The sequence below is a fragment of the Myotis brandtii genome, unplaced genomic scaffold, assembly GCF_000412655.1.
Source record: "Myotis brandtii unplaced genomic scaffold, ASM41265v1 scaffold154, whole genome shotgun sequence".
Lineage (NCBI taxonomy): Eukaryota > Metazoa > Chordata > Mammalia > Chiroptera > Vespertilionidae > Myotis > Myotis brandtii.
This window is the reverse complement of record NW_005355584.1, coordinates 47,648-71,086: the sequence shown is the minus strand read 5'-3', so window position 1 is coordinate 71,086 and position 23,439 is coordinate 47,648. Positions and strand designations below refer to the sequence as shown.

The 23,439-nt window shown below is 38.1% G+C and overlaps 1 protein-coding gene across 3 annotated transcripts in view; it reads right to left on the bottom strand.

Annotated features, from left to right (window-relative positions):
* Positions 1–23,439, bottom strand: part of SERPINB7 (serpin peptidase inhibitor, clade B (ovalbumin), member 7) — a 43,613-nt gene that overhangs the window by 6,665 nt on the left and 13,509 nt on the right. For 2 of the 3 annotated variants that reach the window (XM_005861544.2, XM_014535875.1), the window contains exons 2-5: positions 11,280–11,465; positions 7,073–7,123; positions 6,384–6,500; positions 800–917 (exon numbers count right to left, since the gene is read on the bottom strand). In XM_005861544.2, coding sequence (XP_005861606.2) covers positions 800–917; positions 6,384–6,500; positions 7,073–7,123; positions 11,280–11,450 — 457 coding nt within the window. In that variant the 5' untranslated portion in view covers positions 11,451–11,465. Of the gene's footprint in view, positions 1–799; positions 918–6,383; positions 6,501–7,072; positions 7,124–11,279; positions 11,466–16,308; positions 16,416–23,439 lie in introns of those variants that run through there. The other variant, XM_014535874.1, reaches the window with a different exon arrangement.

Here is a 23,439-nt window from a genome sequence, read left to right as displayed (position 1 = left end):
CACAGAGCCAGCCTCATCAAATACATGTATATTGTTCAAAGTATAAAACAAAGCAAAGCATTAGGTAATGAAATGGCTGGCTTTGGAGTCAGTCAATTAACAAAACAACAAGGAATAAATGTCCTTATTTGCTTTGTACAGAACATTAGCTGTGATTCTGTGTTAAGTTGTGAAAGAGACTTACCTATAAAGAGATGTACTTTTTCTTGAAGGCACTACCTGTGCCCCATATACTATTTTGATAAATAAAAATAATGTTTAAATTAAAGATAAAGTATGAATCCCTTAGAAAACACAATGATATGAAATATATTTCTTAGACAGTAGGATGTCATAATTTTAATAAGACCCTTCAGCCCAAGAAGGAACAGTAAGATGCTAGGTTGAGCATTAGAATGAAATATGTTGTGGTCATTAAACAATGTCCTATAAACTGCTCTTAATCTTGTTCACTAGCCAGGCATAAGATATTGAGGATAACAGAGTAAATTACCTTAACTTATAACTAATTTATGAAATGGCCATAATAAAATTTATTGGTCTCACAAGATTATTTTCCAATCAAATGAGATCATGCAATAGCCAAGACTTCTTAAAAGCATAAAGCATTCAAATTATTAAGATTGCTCAACACCACATTACAGACAAATACTAAAGCAATTTTAAATAACAACCATCATTGCTTTGGATCAGGAAAAGCAGTGCCTTCTGTGTGTACAAAAGACTCCCAATTGTAATGTTGACAGTTCTCAACATTCACATATAACTGACCTGTGGAAAAATTGAGCATTGCACTCACCATGTGTCTCATTTCTAATCCAGCTATTAATTTTATATCTGGCATCTTCTACAGCATTTGTAAAGTCAACTCGTTCCACTTTGGCATTGTATAATTTTTCAGCACACCTAATATATTCCTATAAATACAAATAATATACAGTTCTGTAAGTAATATACAGTTGTTGTATTTCCAAATCACCACCAACTAAGCATATAAGAAATATATTCCTGAATTTGTCTCTTTATTTTTACTACCCTACTCAAGGATTTGTTCTTGCCTCAAAGATAATGAAATGCAGCTAGAAATATAGAAATATAGCTAGAAGAGGAGCTGGAGAACTCATGCTGACTGATAAACTTATATTTATCTGAAATGTATTGAGAGGACTAACAGAGATTATGGCTAATGCCCACCTCCTTGCCTTTACCACTGCTTTGTCATCATAAATACTTCAAGAGCCTCCAAACTTGTCTCCCTCGCTGATATCACCCCCATCCTACTGAAAACATGTCAAGTCTACTTCCTGCACTTAAGATAAAGCCCAAATCTCTGGATCTGGCCTGCAAGGCTCTGCTGATCTGCACCCACTTCCCTATTTCTAGCCACTGTCCCCTTCACACTCTGCTCCCTAGCCAGACTCAACTACAGGAAGCTCTCAGAAGTGCCATGTGTCCTGTCTCCCTGGAGGCCTTTGAACAACATTCATTCTGCCTGGAATGTCCCCTAGTTCTCGTGGTTATGTCTTACGCATTTTCTAGTTTCAAGCATAGATGCCCTTCCTTGATAGCAGTATTCCCTGAACATTCCTATGTCCTCCAATAGTCCCTGTTATCATACCCATCTTACTTACATATGAGATTTCCCGAGCCCCTCACAAGAGAGTAAATTCGGTAAAGTCAGGACAATATATGCCTTAGTTATTATTGTGTTCCCAGTCCCTGGCACATTGTCTTGCACATAATAGGTGCTCAAGAAATATTTGTTGTTTTTAGTAAATATAAATCATAGCAATCTAATTTATCAACATACCAACAATACAACAAATACACACATGTAGATTTTCAGGGAAATCTATGTATATAAAAAGCCAGCAATTGGAACGCCGGAACGACCAGAATGGCTGGAACGACCCGTCACTATAACGCCCACTGTGGCCGGCCAACTGGCCCGATCAGGGGTGGAGCCAGCCAGCCAACCTCCTGGCCACCCCACCGGCCCCACCCATGCTCACCCCCCCATAGGGGATGGGGCAGGCCAACCACCCACAGCCCCTCCCCACCCAGCCGGCCTAGCCCCTGATTGTCCCCCATCAGGGTGGGCGGGCCGGATCCCATCCGCCCCCCCATAGGGGGTGGGGCAGGCCAACCGCCCACAGCCCCTCCCCGCCCAGCCAGCCAAGCCCCTGATTGGCCCCCATCAGGGTGGGCGGGCCGGATCCCATCTGCGCACAAATTCATGCATCAGGCCTCTAGTATTTTCATAAATAGGGAAAATAAGATTCATTACAAGTCATATGTATTGTCAAAACATATCCTGATAAATTTTATAGGATTTTCAACCCTAATAATGAGGATTGGTTATTTATCCACTATCTGACTGCAGGATAATATTACCTCTATAAAGAAGGCTTTATGTGTAATTTCCATAAATAAGGCTCTTTCCATCTTCTGATTAATCCATCCATCAATCCATTTATCCATCCATCCATTTTGAAACTAGCTACACAGAATAGTTTTAAGAACCAATCCCTGGCTTGATGATTTGACGACTGCACAGCGTCAACACTTTTGGGAAATTCTAGAAAGCTTTGGGTCACCAAAAATATGTGTGTGTGTGTGTGTGTGTGTGTGTGTGTGTGTGTGTGATACATATAATTTTTGAGTAGTCCAGCTAGTATGTCTTGCCAATCTCCTTCAAGCCCTGCTGCTTATGTCCCTACAAGAATACATGAAACACAAATAACAAAGAATAAAACTATTGAGGATTGACTGTCTGTCCATATGTTTATTGGCCATTTAAATATGTTCTTTTGTAAAATGTCAGTTCAAGATTTTCTACTGGGCTGTTTGTGTTTTTCTTATTGTTTTGTAGGAGTTTTTGGATTTGGATCTCAGTTTTTTGATTCTTATATGTATTGCAAATACGTTCTGTCACTGTGGCTTGCCATTTTACTCTCTATATGATGTCCTTTAATGAAAACAAATTCTTAATTCTAATGCCATCTATCCTGTCTGCTTTATCCTATATGATTAGTGCTTTATATATCCCAAAACAAAGATTAAAAAATATTTGCTTATCCAAGGTCTTAAGAATAATCTATATTTATCTACTAAATATCTTGATTTTTCATCATTTACATTTATATCTATGATCCACCTGGAATTGATTCTTTTGTATATGGATAGGTGATAAGATACATTTTTTTGTTATGGCATTTATTACAATGCCATTTATTACAAATATCATCCCTTAGAATCGCTCTGCAGAGTCACACTTATCATAAATCCAGGGTCTCTATGCATCTGTTTCAGGATTCTCTACTGTGTTCCACTGGTCAACTGTCTATCTTTGCAAAAATGCCAGAAAATCTTAATTATTGTAGCTTTTAAGCCTTAATTTCCAGTAATGTAAATCCTCTGGGTGTTTTTATTTCCTTTCTTCACAGTTAACTTTTTTCTTAATTCTTTGCATTTCCATGTAAATTTTAAAATCAGATCTTAAGTTTATCCAAAATCAATTGCTTTGAATCTATAAATAGACATCTTTATAATATTGAGTGTTCTATGCATAAACAAAATGTATCCTTTGTTTCTAAATCCTCTTTCTCTTATCAACTTTTTTATTTGTGGACATCTTTCATTAGATTTATTCCCAGGTATTTAATATAGATGTTATTTTTTATTTTATTTTTAAATTATAAATAAAAGAGAAATGCAACTTAATTTGTATTCTAAACTTGCTAAATTCACTATTAAATCTAATAACTGATTTCTAAAATCTTTTAGATTTTTTACACAGTTCTTATCTGTGAACAATGATGATTTTATTTCCTCCTTCCCAATCCAAATCAATTTTACTTCTTTTTCTTTCTGTCTGTTACTTCTACTTCAATGTTTGTATTGGTTATGACTCCAATAAAATGTTTATGGAAATGTTATAAAAAACGTTCTTATCTTGTTCTTGGCATTAAGGCAAAAATATTTGGAATTTTACCAAAAACATTTTATGTAGAAAATTTATTTTCTAGTTTGTGAGAATTTTATTTTCTACATCTATTGAATTGGTGTCAAGTTCTTTCTCCTTTAATCGCACAATGTAGTGAATTACATTTATTGATTTTTAAATGTTAACTCAACATTGAATCCTGTAGTTATTTCTGCATCCTCTCTATATCTTGAATGATTCTTTGCACTTTGTCAGAGCTCAGGAAATGGTTGTTGCATATTGAATGAAGACGGTACATTAGTAACACTTTAGTTTAGCTGCCACAAAAATACTATGCGCAATTTCCATTTTCAATGCATATTGTAGATTAAAAATTACAAGCTCAACCATGAAAGTTGAGAGCCATAGAGACTATTAAGTATAATTCCTTCATTATATCAACCAGAAAACTGAGGTTTAGACATATCAACTGATTATTGAAGGACAAAAAGCAATAAAGTGACAGAGTTAGGACTCAGGTAAACCTGACCCTTAACCTGGCACTCCTCATTCTACCTTTAAATGCCTTTAAAAAAATGAATATGGGATTCAGTTATTTGGGAGGCCCCTTGATTACATATAGTACTGCAGGGTTTCAGATTGGGAAAGAGTGTTCCTCTGATTCTCCTTGTCTTCTTATAGACTATGGTTCTCGCTTTGTCCCATCAAGGACTGTCTTCTTCAATCAGTGGCCTGGGTGATACTCTTCTCTGTGGTAGGTGTTGATGCAATCACCTGGTTGAATTGTTGAATTAAAGATTTTTTATTGTGTGTGTTCCTATGAATGAAGGGGGAACTGAGATTTCCTCATCCTGTGACCAATAAAAAGTTTTCTCTCTTTTTTTAAATTGAAGAATAAATAGCTTTCATCATTCAAAGTTCCATTGTGGTATCATGATGCTTAGACTGTTACTCATCTCTTGATTTTGAAAATATCTGATGGTCATTAAGTTGTGGTGGGAAGAGCCCTTGTTGCAGTAAAACCAACTGGGTGAATTCTACATGCTAACCTTCAGTTTCCTATACATTTAATGAAGATCAAGTGCATAGCTTTTGATTTGTAAGAATCAACTGCTCTATAAATGTCACGATGTCATCATCTTCATGTTACCAAATCACGAGCAGACTTTCAATGTCTCCATTTTTCCAAGTTCTTGATCAGCTCTCATCTTTACTGTGCTTCTAGGTGCCTTGCTCTATACACACACTGAGGGCCAGAAAAGAAAACATAGGAGCCTACTATAAATAGTAGCATGATAGACATGTCAACTTCCAATTGAAGAGAGTTGGCAGTCCTTCAGGGACACAGCAGTTTGTGTGTGAATAGAGACATAAAATGTGGGCTGAACATACAGGGTGGCCCCTGGAACACTTGTCTAGGATTCTTTGGATAAGATTGAAAAACAGCGTGGCCCAATGCTTCATAATTGGCAGGCTGGCAAAGGATTTGGGAGTGGTGCTGGAAAGGGGAAAAGAATGTGAGTGGGTGACAGACAGAGAACACAGTAATGGTTGGGTGGAACACAGAGAGCTGGGAAGATGCAAGTAGGAATTAGTCCAGAGTTGTCACAGAGGTGCAGTTTTATAGTTGTCTCAGAACTAGAAAATTAAAAGGGAGAACAAACATGCCCAGAGAAACATGGCCACTGTGTCTGCTTGAATAGCACTAACCAGCTTCTGGGTGTCACAGCAATGATGGTTCTAGAGTATGGGCTGAGCATAGAAATATATAGAATGAATTCTTATCTCATTGGTATTTGGATGAGAAGACACTAGGATGAATAAATTGATAATACAAACACCAAATAGTAATATTAAAATTTAGTCTGCTGACCTCAAGAAAACCTAACCCCCCCACCTCTGTGTCAAGTCTTAACTGCTCCTCTGCCAATGGCTGGTCTCATCTCTACTACCAGGAACTCTTTTTTATAAATGATTTTACTGAAAAGATAAGTAAGTCAGTCCTTTAGGAGAAATGAAAGGCATGGCTGAGAAAAAAAGGAGGTGAATTCAACACTGGAGATGCAAAACTATGCCAGTAGACGCAAAGCCCAGAGGGAAAAATGACAGACTTTTCCCCTGCTGCCCAAGGACAACCCTAAGTAGGCTCTCTGCTTTCCCACCCCAATGACAGGTCCACATCACATCCAAGGGACATGTTCTCTTTGGTTTGGGAGCCTGTCCATCTAGTGACCCTGAATATGTGGATCACTCGTGTGAAGTAAAGTTGTACTTTGAAAGCAGGTGATGATATTTTGAATACACCTGGGAACATAATTAGTAGTGACCAGAAAGAAAACCCCTTTGTATGGCTGAGTAGAAAGATGCAAGCCTTTATTCAGATGCTGGAATGAATAAGACTCAGATCCAGAATGAAAATAGCCTTCTAAGACCTTACCTCATGAAAGTCAAACATTTTTTCTGCAAAGAGACCACTGGCAATGCTGAGTTCGTATTCCTTGTGGAATGTGTTTATATCAGAGAGAATTCTTTTCAGTTGAAATTGGAGTCCTGGCTGTTATTAAAAAGATTAATTAAAATGTAGTATTGGACTGAAAAGATATGCATACTCTTTAGGATATAAACCATGTATATTGTACAATAAAATAATTGAAAAATAATGGCACTATAAAAGCATCAAATAATGCCACATAAACCTACAATTTCTTACCCTTTCTCACAGTAGTGTCTGTGATTAAAGTGAATTAAAGGATTTACTAAAGTAAATGACTAACCTTAGAATAAAATTATTAACAGAAGATAATGAATTTGCCTACTATGTTCACTTAATAATTCATTTTACCAATGTAAGTTGACTGTGAATATCAAAGATAAAAGTAACACATTTAGTTCCACACTACCTTGCCCAAATCTGGCCAAAACACAAGTAAAATATATTGGTAAATTAATAATCAACAAAGATATTATAAAAAATCATATTTGAAATATTCACAATATGGAAATCTGAGTAAAACATATTCTTTTGCTTAAAAGGACAGGGAGCATAATTAAATGTGTCAGTGAGACAGGAATTTTTCTAAACTTAGATTTAGAGTCTGTTTTCCTAAAAGAAAACATTGTCTTTACCTGAGTATTAGGAGAGTTTCCATGTCCTGACATGGTATTGGTGTGAAGTACCTGCAAACAGGGACAAGGAAAACAGTTAGCAGGTCAGGCTGAACAAGAAGGGACCTGGGGAAATAAAATAAGGTGTGGAGACTTCATTGGTAGTTGTGTGTGTGTGTGTGTGTGTGAGTGTGTGTGTGTGTGTGTGTGAGAGAGAGAGAGAGAGAGAGAGAGAGAGAGAGAGAGACTCATTGCTAAATCCTCTTAATCTTGAATAATAATATGAGATGGAATGAGAAATAAGGTAAAATCAACAAGGCAGATTTATACAAATTAGTAGTCAATTTATAATTCACAAGTGAGGTCTTTGCAGTCTGAGTGTCATTTCCCCCTCTAATTCTATGATGTTATAGAGCATGAAGAACATCAGCCCCCTTTCTCATTTTGCTTTGGCCAAACACAAAGATTTTCAATGCCTTAAAGTATACTGTGGGGAGGGAGGGCGTGTGGTAAGAGATCAACCGAAGGACTTGTATGCAAGCATATAAGCATAACCAATGGTCACAGACAGTAGGTGGGCGAGGGCATGTGCTGAGGGGCAGGAGCAGGTGGGGAGAGGTCAATGGGGGGAAAAGGAGATATATGTAATCTTTTCAACAATAAAGAATTTAATTTTTTTAAAAACAAGAATATTACAGTTATCTCTTCCCAAGTGATAAGAGTTGTGAAGGTCCTTAAACAATTCTGCTTCACAACTTTTGGGTCAACTTCATTGTGATTATGACTCCTCCATTGGTGAACATGGAGCTAGTAACTTGTCTAAGAGAAGAAGGTTCAATGAAGACCTTCCATTTCCATGGAATCATTTAATTTTTTGTTACAAGGAGAGGAAATAAAAGCATGAGTCTTTATAAGTTGGATTATGTCATTATCATTTTTTTCATTCTGCAATGTAAACATTTATATAAGAAAGTGGATGAAGTTTACCTGTCAGTGTCCCCAAAATGAAAACGAAAAGGTTGCAAAGAGAAGCTATCACCATAAATCACCTCAGCATAGGATGGAGAGGGAGAGAAGCAATGGCCAGTGTGCCCCCCAAGCTTGAACTTAGCTGGTCCCTTATGTGTCTTTCCTCCCCAAGAGGTGGTCTGGGGGTGGGAGGTTCAAAACAGCTTAAGGAGAAATATTTAAGCAGTAGGAGGGGGAGAAAGCATTTGAAGTCATAGTTATTAATGTGTAATCTTGAGGAAAATATAAATGCCTTTGTGGAAAAACCTTTTGAATGATGTCTGTCCCTCAGTTTTAAACATTTAACTTACTCCATCATGAAAAGAACCTAGTAATTAATGTGAAGCCTAGCAAGGAGAAATAAAAGCTCTTACTTTTTGGCCAAAATTTCTCCTAAAGTCAGACTAACTTTTTTAAATGTTCTGTAGTTTTCTTAAAAAAAAAAAAAAAGGTCCTAACATCATTATTGGATAGATTGGCAAATGGAAGTAAATGAATGTACTAGAAAAATAAAAGAGCATCATAAAGTGTCAGGACTCAATGATACCAATGTCTTTTCTGAGCTAACTTTGTGGAACCCAGACAATCTAAAAAGTATATGAATCTCCAGAAATCATTCTTCTTTACTTTTGAGAAAAACTTTAATAGCATCAATATTTAATATTATTCTTTAATTATTTCTAACTAGAGGCCCAGTGCACAAAAATTTGTGCACTTGGGGGGGTCCCTCAGCCTGGCCTGTGCCCTCTCACAGTCTGGGACCCCTCAGGGGATGACCACCTGCTGGCCTAGGGCCACTCCCCAGGGGAAGCTGGCAGTCAGACATCCCTCTGGCAGCCTGGGAGCCCTCGGGGGATGTCCACTTGCCAGCGAGGAGCAGGCCTAAGCTGCAGTCGGACATCCTTAGCGCTGCTGAGGAGGCAGGAGAGGCTCCCACCACCACCGCTGTACTGGCAGCCATCAACCTGGCTTGTGGCTGAGCAGAGCTCCCCCTGTGGGAGCACATTGACCACCAGGGGCTGCCCCTGCATTGAGCATCTGCCCCCTGGTGGTCAGTGTGTGTCATAGTGACCAGTCATTCCCAGTTGTTCTGCTGTTAGGGTCAATTTGCATATTACCCTATTATTATATAGGATTTTACTCCATTTTGAGACTAATTTGGTTGTTTTTTCTGACATTTATAATTCGTTTTTAGTAACGTAGACTGATATGATATTAAGGCAGTACATATCTGTTTCCATATTTTTCAGAATTCTAAGAAATTACAGGTCCAATAATAAAACCACTATAGCTAAAGATGAATAATAATACTAACAATATTTAAATGTGTTCAATATTAAATAAAATTTCAACAGGCATATTTACCATAATTTGAAATGCTAGGAGTCCTATTTTCAAATACCCTAGTGTCCCTATGTAAGAAAATCAGAATTTCTATTTTTAAATAACTGGTAACAAATATACTCAGATGATGGCAAAAAGGAAAATTATGAACCTATACAATGTAAGAGATTTCAGGATATTAGGATTGAGGGTAAAAAAAAAAAAGATACTATGAGTCACCTGTATCCCAATGACTTCTACCTGTATTTTCATGCCAAATTACAAAACTATTATATCTTCCCACAGAAGTGGTAGACTAAAGAATATATTATAGTAATTATTTTTATAATGTTTTTGGTAAAACACAATTGTGTTTTAGAAAATTTAAATTTGTGTAAATTTTAAAGGATATTGTAATATGAAGACATGATTTAGGATAAAAAATTATGACCTACTATACTTCAGTGGAAATGTTATATGAGAGATGAGAGGGGCAAGAAGCTCCAAAAAAAGGAAATAGATTTTTTTATATTAAAACAAGAAAATACAGTTATGCCCTAACCGGTTTTGGCTCAGTGGATAGAGCGTCGGCCTGGAGACTGAAGGGTCCCAGGTTTGATTCAGGTCAAGGGCATGTACCTTGGTTGCGGGCACATCCCCAGTAGTGGGTGTGCAGGAGGCAGCTGATCGATGTTCCTCTCTCATCGATGTTTTCTCTATCCCTCTCCCTTCCTCTCTGTAAAAAAATCAATAAAATATATTTTTTTAAAAAGAAAATACAGTTATATTATAGCTAAATAAAAGAATATGAAACTGAACACATGACTTTGTAAATCAATATACTTTTTTTGGTTCTTTCACTCAAATGGCAAGCAGCTTCCAGGCCACCTTAACTCCATGAAACCTCACTTAGACCGATTCTGGGCTTTAATACTATTATCTAGTAAAAGGACCAAGCTTTGCAGAGATTAGCTGCCCTTTCTTTGAGCCAAGAAAATTAAAGACAGGTCTAGGAAATCTTGTTGTCAGTAAGCAAAGATATTTCAGAATCATCTGGAAGAACTTATTTAAAAAATAGTTTAAAGGGATTTGTACTGGCCCAACTGTGACCATTTGACCATCAAAAGAAAAAAGACTTTGGTCCATGGTAGTACTTAGAAGAGACATATAGATGGATGCCATAATGGGAGGAATTGGTGAATGAAAGGAGTGACAATGGCTTCCACATGTAGCCTGGTGTCTCTCCTGCTACTAAATTTCGTTGACAAAGTGTGGGAAACCATGACCATGTCACTTCCCTGTGCAGCCTGGCTCAGGGCAGCATACGAGAGTGAGTTAATACGCACTTTCTAAAGGTGGTAGCGACAATGTGATGACCATTCAGGGAGGCTGTTATTACCTGGAATGCCCTATTATGTTCTTTGCGCCCAGGTCACTAGCATTTCAACTACGACTTCATTGCTATCTCCTTGGAGCTTTTCTTTCTCACCCATATCTACTCAAGCAGTGGTTCCCAAACTTTTGTGTGCACCTAGAAGCTTGTTTAACACAGACTGCTGGGATCCATCCCCATGGTTTCTACTTCAGTGGCATTTGCATTTCTAACAAGTCCTCTAAGTGACACCACTGGGCTGGGAAACACACTTTGAGAACATATTCTAAGAAAAAAACAAAACAACAACAACAAAAATCCAACACTGCAGTTTTGGAAACATTCTTGCTATCTCCCAGCTGACAAACAAGGGCTGCGAGCTGTGTGCATTCCTCACACCTGGAGAGAGGCTCATTGATATGTCCTCACTTAGCTGGGACCATTGCAATAAAATATTTGGGGGGTAGCGGGGTGGGGGACAAGTTGCCCTAAAGATTCATTGCAGAAACCACAACTGAGACTGACCTTATCCATCTGAGCAGCACCGTCACCTCGTGCACCCAAGCGGACCACGGCCAGGGCAGTGAAGATGCTCAGAGAGGAAAAGAAGACATTTCCATTTCCTTGGTTGTTATCCATCTCTCGGAATAGATTGAAGCAAAATTCTGCATTTACTGCAGCAAGGGAGGCCATCATGAAATGAAGTGTCACCTGGAGAAGAATAAGGAAACAAAATGATTTCCAAGTGTATTTTTTGTGAATATAATGGGTTGTATATTCTTTTACTTTTTAAAAGCTTCATTTCTTCAGCTTTGGATGTAACCATCAAATAACTTAGAACAACAAAAAAAAAAGTTCCTTTGGTCCGGTATTCTTGCTGCCAACACTCTAAAACCCTCTCTTCTGGCAACCATATTATGATACACTCTTTTTTTTCACATTGATATTCTCTAGTGCAATGCTTCTGTATTTCTGCCCATAGTCTCATATTCTTATCTAGGACATATTCCTATTTCTCCTTGATGTGGCATTTCTATCCAGTGGCCTCTGGTATTTTCATTTTTATTGAATTTATTGAGGTGACACTGGTTAACAATATTATACAAGTTTCAGGTGCACAGTTTTACAACACATCATCTGTACACTGTATTGTGTGTTCACCACCCCAAGTCAAGTCTCCATCCATCACCATTTATCCCCCTATAGCCCCGTCCATCATTCCCACTCAACGCCCCCCCCCTGCATTTTAAAGTCCTAAGCAGACACATTCATGGGCCTATTCTAAAATCACCCCAGATTTCTAAGCTGTTTGCAGTAAAATAAATAACACAACATTAGACAGTCTATTAAAGGGGCTATAGTCCTAGAGATTTAACAGAATTTTCTTACCCATTGCCTCCATCATGGTCTGCATGCACATTCTTAGAATAATCATACATCCTAACTTTCTTTAGGACCATCCTAATTTCAAATATTATGCATCCCTTGGTCCTATAAGTCTATTTATTATTTTCTGCTTATTTGGGGAATGGAAATGTAATTACCATTTTATGTATCACAAACATTCATAAGACTTTCCAACACGGAGTTCTATCTCTTACTAGAGAACCTAAGGTATAATAGCAAATGTAGAATCCAGGATGAAAATGGCATTATCTAAATTCTTAATAATGTTGTTACTGTCCCCACAATGGAATTCTTCAGGAAACTGTTTTGGTATTTCTTTACATACTTTCTCCACCACCACAGTAGAAGTTGTCCCAGACTATATGAATTAACATGAATACTTTCATTATTCCCCTTGTATATTCTGTGATATCACATCTGATGGTGTGGCAGTTCCCAAGAGACGTGGACCCTTAAGGGACTCAGTCCTGATTCCAACAATGTTGCTAATAGTTATGTGACCTGGGTCAAGTCTTAACTTCTCTGAGCTTTTTAGTTTCATCATATTCAATGAGATGATCAATTGACAGGACAGAAAACATGTGTTCTTCTACGTTTACACCTATAAGAGGACCACACCATAACATCAGGCCATTTGGAGTGAAGGGTCAGGGAATGGGGTGGAAACAAAAGAAGGTCAGAAGGAGGGACATACAAGTTGTTTGAAACAAGAATATTCTAAAAGTATCATCTAACTGACTTTGTTGAAGCCACAAAAATGTAATGCCTTTTAAAATTAAAAATGACATTAACATAAGTTTTCAATTTCTATTTTACCAAATGGGAGCTTGAGTTTAAAAATAAAATTGAGAAACATCTCTATAAAATGCCTGACTCACTATAGATGAAAGCTTCTACATTCCTTATTCTCTAGAAAATGCTAACAATCTGTTCTGTCCTGAAAATCAACAAATTGGAGATTTCCAGCGTGTTTGAGAACCCCATATTCTGCCCGTTGGAATTTCAAGCCCTGAGACATCACCAAGGCACAAGGCCATAAAGGAGACTGTCTTTCAAGGTCAAATTCAGCACCTGTCAATACCAGGTAAGTCCTGCTCTATAATTATAACCCCAGGAATACAGGGTGAGAAAATCACACTCCACACAAATTTTACTCTAAGAAAGAACACCTATGTTCTTTTAATAGCTACCTGAAAAATATTTAACTAATTTCACATTGAATCCAGTGAGCAATATTGATAGTGTCTAAAGTCCCCAAATTTTCAGGTACTCAAAATCATATTTTATATCTGAAATATAAGTATTGTTTCTAAAATATGAAAAATGGTAAAATTAAAATTAATGAGCATATAAGTAAATACACTAATTTGAAGCATAAGTTGATTTTTATATTAAGTTTAATAGTCACAAAAATTTCTTTAATTTTGGGCAGAAATTCTGAGCTAGATTATCTTGGAACAATTTCTAAGACTTCATGTTGCTTGCTGAAAATCATAGTATCTATACTAATAAAAGGGTAATATGCTAATTAGGGCAGGCATCTTCTGGACTTCCATTTGGATGTCCATCCGGACAAAGCCACAGCAGGTGTGAGGACCAGGGCTCAGGCAGCCGTGGGCTCAGGCAGTCTTGAGCCCCGGTGGCTGCAAGGCCCAGGGCTCAGGCCTTGAAGCTGCCATGGCTGGCAGTGGCAGGAGCAGCGGGGTGTTGGGGGCAGTGCCTTCCCTGATTGGCCAGTTGCCTCCACAGCGGGAGACCAGACTGTGGCTTAGGCCTGCTCCCCACAGGGACAGTAGGACATCACCTGAGGGCTCCCAGACTGTGAGAGGAGGCAAGCCGGGCTGAGGGACCCTGCCAGCGCACAAATTTTCGTGCACCAGGTCTCTAGTATGAAATAAATGACTCTTAGGAAACTAACATTAAATGCAAAGTCATAATAATCCTTTTAAACTATTTACAGTGAAAATTATATTTAAGAGAGAATTGTGGCTATATTTTAATATATTTGGTATAATATGGACTAGCATCTTTAAAATAAGACCTGAAAGATTTTTAAATGACCCTGTTAGGGGACCTGACTGCTTGGTCCAATGGGGTCTGGAAGCTACTTGGTACTACCATATTCCAAAGCACAAAAACACATTTTCCAGTACTTTTTTCTTTGCTCAGGCTCCAACTTATCTTGTTTCTTTAGAAATTTATGTTTTACTATTTTACCTTCTGGGGCAAAAAAAAACCTCTTTCAAATCATTCTTTAAATTACTTTCTAAGCAATAATCACAAATTTTCAGTTTCTAACCTTTTAGTCATTCTGGTAACTTTTCACAAAACATACATAACAGGAAAGAAACTACACAGAAATATGTGGATTCAGGTATCAAGTACATTTTTTTAAATCACTTAGGTAAGTTTTATGGCAAAGAAACCATACTAGAAAAATAATCATTACAGAGACATATGAACCAAGACATTCCTAGACCATTATCAATTCTCTAGCAATGGCTTTTAAAATGATAAATGGCACTAGATAATACATCTTTAAGCAATCTTGTGCATACATGTTGAAAATAAATACCAAAAAGTATGTTCACGTCATATAATTGATGTGATAAGCTTTATTTGGTTCACTGTAGGTTCCAGAAATGAAAGCAAGATACTTTTCTTCTCATCTGACATAAAGTTGGAATCTCGTTGGCAAACAGAGAACTATGTTCAAGGCTGACTTAATTGTTTTACACCTAGGTTTCCATCAGGGGACAGATAATAAATGTTAACATGGTACCAAAACTGATTTTTTCTTTCTCCTATAATTTCTTTTCACACCAACTCTTTGAAAAAAAAAAACAGCAAAATTCAACAAGCCATCAACAAGTACCTGATGACTTGGGTCCTAGTTAACTAACTAAAGGAAAGTGAAAAGAAAAATAAATAATGTTAAGCTACAGAAAAGATATCATATGATACTACCTCATATGCCATTGTCAGGACATAGCAATGAAGGAAAATTATTTTCATATGGTAAGAACTTGGCTTTTTATTAACTTTATATTTTACTGCAAGTATACCATATTCTTATGTTCCTTACATAAATACTTTAGCTTAATATATTGATATGTAGTTAATTTATAATTTTCAAGCTAATACATCTCATGTTTTCAATCCCAAACATCAGACTTGAGGACCTAGAAGTCCACAGAAGCCTGAAGCCTATTTGCTTACTTATGATATGTTTCAATCCAAGAAATGCTTTATCCCTTTCTTCCTATTGTCAACACAAAAGAATAAGTATGTACTCACTAAAGCATTTTTAAAAATCTAATAAAAATAAAGAAAAGTAATTGTTAAATAAAGCATAAGAAAAAACAGAGACAAACCACATTCAATAAAACATGAACTTACAATGATGATATTTCATGTACCCAAACTTACTATACTTAATTGATCAATTATGTGCCTTAAATGTTTGATCAAAATATTATCTAATCTTAGAATAATTTTGTCTGTAAAAGGAAAAGTAATCATATTTCATGGAATATTACTATGAGAATAAAACTCCTGTATCTACCAAACCAAATACACAGATTGGAGAAAAAAATGAATAATTACTATTTAGCATGTTTAATTTTTATCATTACCATATAAGTTAAGTGCTATAAATAGTTACTCCTTTACACAAATATTTTCTAATCTTTCCATTAATATTAAAAATGTGGTTTCAAATATTGACGAATCCCTAATCAGATGTGCACTTTGCTATGCAATTAAAACAGAGTTCAATTCTAATTTCAAAAATTAGTATATTTTCAACCTACAATGCCTTAACTAAGAACATTGGAAATATAGAGTCTAGCTTTGTACATAATTCCCAAAATGCTATTTATCATTCGAAGAGTGGAACATGAAGTGTTCAGCTGGCCTGATCCCCTGCACACCGTGCTCCCAGGACACCACAGAAAGTCAGCCATAGACAAAGCCATGAGATAGAGAAGTTGAGAACATGACCAGGCAACAATTTGGATATCATTAAATGAGTTTAGACTCTCAGATACAGAGAAGGAGCATGATTCATTCACTGCTCTCTTTCGCCTCTCTCTCACTCAACAGTGTCTGCAAAGACTTTTAAGTTATGGGCTTCAGAAATATTTACCTTACTCTCTTCATAGAGGAAGTTAGCAGCTGGTTGGGTGAGTCTGAAAGAGTTCCATGCACGACTGTGAAATATAAAGCCTCTGACTCAGACACTCCCTACTTCCTTTTGTGATGACCATGGTAGTTTTAAATAATGTCATTAAGATGGACTTGTGTTCAGGCCCTTTATGGAGCAAATTAAAAGAAGTGGGTAGAGTATTAGCTACAGATCCCTTTCAAAGTAGTCAAAATAGATATTTTGTAATGAACCAAATTTCGGCATGAAATTTTACTTAATTTGATATTAATATCACATAGTACTTTCCTACTGTATGTGTAGATATTCATGCATTGTGGTACAACTGGTATTTTTATATGTGGAAAGGTATGCTTTTCAAATTCAAGAGCTGATTTTAGTTATTGTTTGTTCGATTCCTCCTCCTCCTCCAATTCTGGTGCCTAATGAGGAATATGGCAGAGCCTCACCTTCAAGGTTTCCTAGTCTAACATAACATAGCTAAACATAACTATCACAGAGAAGCATCAGTCCTAGGGGAATTAAGAGAGCTAAGTGCTGGAGGAGGTGGGGTGGGGGGAAAGCGCAGCTCTGCCTGGGGAATTGGAGATTGCTGGATTTGTGGGAGTTAAGTGAGCTGACTGTTTCAGGAGAGAAAGGTTTTACTTTACATAGTGTTTCGGACTTTATCTTACACATTATTTCTACACGCATTTGCCCACCCTAACTTTATTTTTTTAATATATTTTTATAGATTTCAGAGAGGAAGTGAGAGGGAGAGAGAGATAGAAACATCAATGATGAAAGGGAATCATTGTTCGGCGGCCTCCTACATGCCCCACACTGGGAATCGAGCCCACAACCCAGGCATGTGCCATTGACCAGAATCAAACCCAGGACCCTTCAGTCCGCAGGCCATCACTCTATCTACTGAGCCAAACCAGCTAGGACACCCCTACCTTTAACTGTATGCTTTAATGCTAAAATAGAATACCCTTACCATTTGAAGTTCTCTAAGGTGAATATTCTATCAGAGGGATATGTGTTTGGAGAGCTATCTACCCCCATCAGAAGGAATACATTAGTGAACACCAAACAAGCAAAAAAAAAAAACAAAAAAAAAACAAGAAAAATGATAATAACTCCAAAGAAAACAAAAATTACACTGTGAAATGTATATCATACCACCCTTTATAGTTCATCTGTGGATAATATTCTCTTCATTGTAATGATTTAAATATGTTTTATTGAGCAAACTTCTGATATATCTCTGTAGGGGTATTAGGAGGAGACTGTGGGGTGGGAGTGTGGGGAACAGAGCATCCAAGAGGCAATGGTCTTTCCATGAAAAGAGGTCTGTAGCGAGTGTCTAAATGTGAAAAGCCTAAAAGGCCAGCATTGGCATGTTATTTAGGTTCCTGGAGGAAGATACAAGAAGCAGCATTAAAAGTAATTGAGATTGGAGATAAGTATACGTACACCCTTGAAACCATCGCTATGAATCAATCATATTTCAATAAAGTTGTTTTGTTTTGTTTTTGTTTTGTTTTTTTAAAAAAAGGCAATTGAAAGTTGCTGCTCCTGTTAAGTGGGAGACAGAGGGGGAGGGGGAGGGGAGGTAGCTGCTGTTTTACATAAGCTTTTCAGTCTCATTTGGACTCCTCACTCCTTAGATAATATATAAGCTTGGCATAGATGAAGGATAAAATACTAGGTGAAGGTCAAATCCCAACTCAGCAGCTCTAGTAGCTGTGTGACCTGGAGCAAGTAACTTCATTTCTCAGAGCCCCCATTTTCTCATCCAGAAAATAAGAATTCAAATAAATTATATCAATTATATTATGTTTTCATTTTAAATGCATCTTTGTACATATGTCATACATGTGCATGTAAGTACATAATCACCAGCATGGCGTTTGGTGCAGGATAGACCTTCAATGATTTTCACCCTTCCCACCTGCCCTCCATGCTCACTTAGCCAGCATTTGTATTGTATTACATGTTATTACCCTACAACATACAAAGTTGGATCATTTCAGCCATTTTTATAGCATTTACCTCCCAGAATCTGGGTTTTACTGCTACTACCCCTCAGTGTGATAGTTCCATCCATCTGAGGCAGATAATACACTGGCTTCATCAGAAGGATTTTCATTTCAGGAGTTGGGAGAGCTTTTAGGAGTAGAGGACAATTGTGAGTGAAAGCTCAGAGTCAAGAGCAGGGAGAGGCAATGGCTGGCAGCCTGGAGGTTGATATGTGGAGGGAAGGACAAGGTGACGAACATGACCTCATTTGCCTGAGACTTTCCTGGTTTTAGCACCAAAAGTCCCACATCCTGGAAACCTTCCAGTCTTGGTGAAATTCCCACTGGGATGGTTCCCTCCTGTCTGCCACAGTTTCCAGGGCTTTCCCCAGACCATCGCTTACCTGGGGCACCCCAAATCTATGCTCCACGTCATCACATGGTCATTCCATTCTCATGTCTTGAGACACACTGAATGTATTCCTGACACCCCAAAATATGTCCAGATCTGCTCACTGATACTCGAAATCACTATGAAAGGAGATATGTGGGGTCCCACGCTACAGTTAGAAGTCAGGCTTAGGAACCAAGTCAAGGAACAAAATAATACACAGCAGGGTCCCCTCTATGAAAAGATCAAGCCAAGAAAAATTGTATTTTTAAAGATGCTTACATGGATGGGCAGGCTAGTTAAGGACATGATTGCCTCTACTTGCCTCTAATGGGAAGGGAGAATTTTATTGGTAAAAGGATGGGGGAAAGAGCTGGCAATGTTATATTTGTTAAGCTGCAGGCCCATATTGAATGCACTTTGATGTGTCCAAGTTGTATTTTATAATTTCTAAAAGTCTATCAAAAAATATAAAGAAATAAGATACCTCAGAGACAGGATCACAGCGCTTGTATGTAACTAGTAATAGATCTCCTGAGAGCAGGTGTTGATGGAGGATGGGCTGGGACCCTGAGCCAAGGATAAGCAGAGTAGCAGTGAAGTAAAGAAAAAATGCCAAAAAAAAAAAAGAGAAATAAAACCAGGAAGACTGACAGACATGACACATGACAGAAACCAGCGCTCAGGGTACTCCCTCTGGCAACTCCAAAACCTGACAAGAATTCCTGGCGGTGACACAGGCTGCCTCCCCAGAAGAGCAATTCCTCCAGAGGAGCCACCTGGAGAGATTTCAGGCTTTGAATGTGATCACTGGCCATTTTCTCTTTTTCTCGAGATTCAGTAATGAGCTTATCTCTCACCTAAGGCAGCAGAGATAGGAGCAGCCTATTTGAATATGCAAATCAATAATGTGTGCACACTGCATCTGGTAGAAACAATGATGAAAATCGAATCTCCTTCCCCAACGTGGTCCCGTTCTTGCTCACAGGTAAACGTTTTCCCCACACACTTAAGAAGGTGACAATGAAGAACTGGATGGTAGTCTGATGAACTACCATCTCATGAAACCCAGAAAGCACCTCGAAACTGATACTTTTTCTAAAATCCTTAGAATTGGGTTTTAAAGGCTGTCCTTAGGTACAATCTACACCCTGCCCAAGCCCCTGTTTGTTGATGTGTAGGCCTAGCTTCTTGGATGGTTTCCCTGTGTCAGAATAAGTGCTGTCCCTAAAGAAGCTTAACAACATTTAGCCTTTGCACCAGGTTTCAAACTAATATCTAAGGAGGTCACTATGAGGTTCATTTAGTTTGCGTGCGAATCAGATTTAAGAGATAACTTGCCATCTCTGTTCTTCCAATGTCAATGGCTTTAATGTAGGCAAACCAAAGAATGTCAGGGTCCACAGTGTTTATCAGCCTGTGCCAGCACATACCTCTGCTTGTGAGAGGAAGCATCACTTGACTAAAGCAAGATAGCAGTGACTCTGGGAGTTTAGTGTGCAATGTTATCACAATGTGTCATTGAGCTCTTGTAGTCTGATTTCTTCCGACCCTATCCTGTGTAAAGACTTTTGGCATAGAGACCTAAAATTGGATTTAATACAATATTTTCATCATTCCTCAAACTCAGATGTTCATCTGGACCCCAAACTATTTCGGCTGTGGCTTCTCTTTGTATTATTCTCCATCCTTCCCCGATTCCCTCTTCTTCCCAGTTTTCTCTAACTTGGAATTTTCCAGAGACCTATCTGTCAGGTTAGTAATCTCACCTGGACGCTTACCTGCAGTGAGCAGCTTCAGATAGGAGCTGAAACTTGGGGTGTTAGTTCATTCTTGTTACCCTGCCAGCCTCTTCCCCACCCTTCTGACCTAGCAATGGAAAGTCACATCTGCAACACTCAGACCCTCCCTGCTATAGTATAAGCCAGGGTTTACTCAAGTGGGTTTTCCCTTTGAAAAGTGGTCAGGTCTAGGCAGAGGTAGGTTAGGACCTTTGCCATTAGAACATGCCTCAGAGAGGAATGCATGCCAGTCTTGGCACCAGGATCACATCGTTGAGCTAGAAGTTGCACCCACCTGCATCTGCTATGCACAGGAGGAACAGCAAGCCCGGTTCTTCTGGATGAATGTTTTCTAAATCATAGCCAGTGCTTACCCAGATGACTGGGTCCTCTATTTTGAAAACCTATTGGAATCTGCAGGGACCATCATCTTAGAGTTGCTTCTCAATTTCATCTAGTTTTGCCTCTTTTCCAGGATGAAGGGTATCCTGGAGCTTCTCCAAAATCAAATAGAGCAGCTATTGCTTACTTCCATGATGGTTTATGAGTAATATAACAGAGGAAAATGAAGCCACAAATAATGCCTAAAAATTAATCTGATTTAGTGATTGCAGTAAATTTTCTGATGGAGAAGATTGATGTTAATATGAAAAATATATGCTTACAAATCAATTTTTCTGTTCTCTATATTCTGATTACAGTGAGCATTGACTAGAATGAACGAAAATATTTTAAAGTCACATCCTTTCTATTATCTACCTATTGTAGGGATAAAGGACTTCCAAGTGGTGAGATGTCCAGTAGGTAAAAGGCAAGATACCTGAGTGACATACAAAATGGCTAATCCTCCTGGAATTACCAGTCAGCCATAATTAAAGCTCTTCTCGCCATTGTTTTCTCCCCCACTTTAATCCAGACAACCCTCCTACTACTGTGTTTACTCCCAACTAACCAATCCCAAAGTGACATAAGTCTGAGAAGGAAACTCAGCCATGGGAACTAGCATGTCGTATACATTCTTCTCCCTTGCAGTACAGTGATAACCCAAATTTCCACGGGCCTTACCAGTTCCAGAGTACAGATAAGGTCACATGAATTTTAATAACCTAAATTTGGCTGTCTCTTGTCCTCACTTATTTACCCAGAACTGAAGCTTGCTATGAAGTTTGCTCATCACCTATAGCCATCACATAGGTCTTCCTTATTTCTCCTCTGTTCAGGTACTCTCATCAACATCCTCAATCTCTAGGATTTTTTAGGATTCCTCACCTTTGTCACTGTTTCTGGTACTCATTGAGAGAGCACCAGTGTCCTTGCTAAGAATACTACTTCCTGGTGCCCTTACAGACCCCCAGGTAGGGGTCAGCACCTTCATTTGGTTGCATTAAGAAATCAGAAGGAGGTTGCTTCCTCACTCTTACACCTTATTGACAGGATCTAGCAGAGATGCTTACTGCACCTACATCTTCCAGAGCTTATCACCCCCACAGTTTCCTTGGCTAAGGCTTATCCTTGGGACCAGGTGAATAACAGAGATTCTTCTGTGTTTCTTCATTCACCCACTATACCCACAGATGCCCATGCATAAGCATTGTTCTTATATGTCCTTGCCTCAATTAAGTGAACAATTACAAATAGGCACTTTGAGGAACTACTGAACCAACATACAACCTATTTTCTTTCCTATTAATGAATTTCCCATCTTTAACAGTTTATATGAAGGTTTCATCTGAAACCACTAGCCATATTTTCTCTTTAAAGGTATGGTATAAAGTGAATAAAAATATTCACTTTTCCCAACAGAAGGCCGGGAAATAAAACAAAAATGTTCTATTTGGACCCAAAGAATTTTCTGCTTCAAACTGTGTATGTCCTACCTATGTAGGGAGTAATTTAGTAAGTAATTAGGGGAAACCCCAGTGTCTGTGATGCAAACGCTGCTTTCTCACAATCATTCTCATACTAACTCCACAGGAAAGGGGAGTTTTGCCACATAGCTTTGATGTCATGACTGCCCATCTCAGGAAGTTTTTATTTGTGGTGGTTCTCCAGCTACCTGAACAACATTTTTTTCATTTTTTGAAGATTAAAAAATATTTAATCAAGTTTAACATGGGGATGCCCACCATTGTAAGTCTATATGTTGTCTATATTCTAGATACCAGAAGACTCCTTCAGGCAAGAAACCAAGACTTATTTCTCTTTCTTCCCTCATGTTTATGATAATATCAGCCTTAATAAATGTTATTGAATGAATAAAATGACCTAGAGTAGAATAACTGTTATGACAGGAAGGGAAACCAATGAAAGCATGGATGAAGGCATAATTCATTGGAAGTGGGTCTCACCAATGAGCAAGCATTTTATCTGGAACTTGGAAAATAAAGATGAGAAGCATGCCAGGGAGAATAGCATGAGTAAAAACTTGTGGGAATTTATATACATGATGTGTTCTGGAAATAGCTAGCAAATACTTAGTAAGGCAATGGCAAAGGGTGGTGGCACTTCAGGTTCTGTTGCCTGGATGAATGAGGATGTCATTAACAGAGACAGAAAATTCTGGAGTAGGACTATGAATGACAGTGGGAGAAGAAATAATAAGCTCTGCTTTGGATATATTGAGTTTGAGATGCCCATATGACATCCAGTTGGAAAAGTAGCTGGAAATTCAGGTCCATATATAAAAGTGGTTGGTGATAGAGATACTAATTTGGGTGCCTTTTACACACAGCTTATAATTAAAACCATGAATGAGATTCTCAGTCACAGAGTCCAGAGTAAGAAGAACTCATTGGGAAGACTCCTTGGGAAATTACTACATTTAAAGACATAACAAGGGTGTGAAGAGGCAGAAGCAAAGGTGAGAGAAGTTTAGGGAAATTGGAATGAAGGTCTTCAGGCCTCTAAAATTCTTATTCTTCTCACTACACTAGACTGT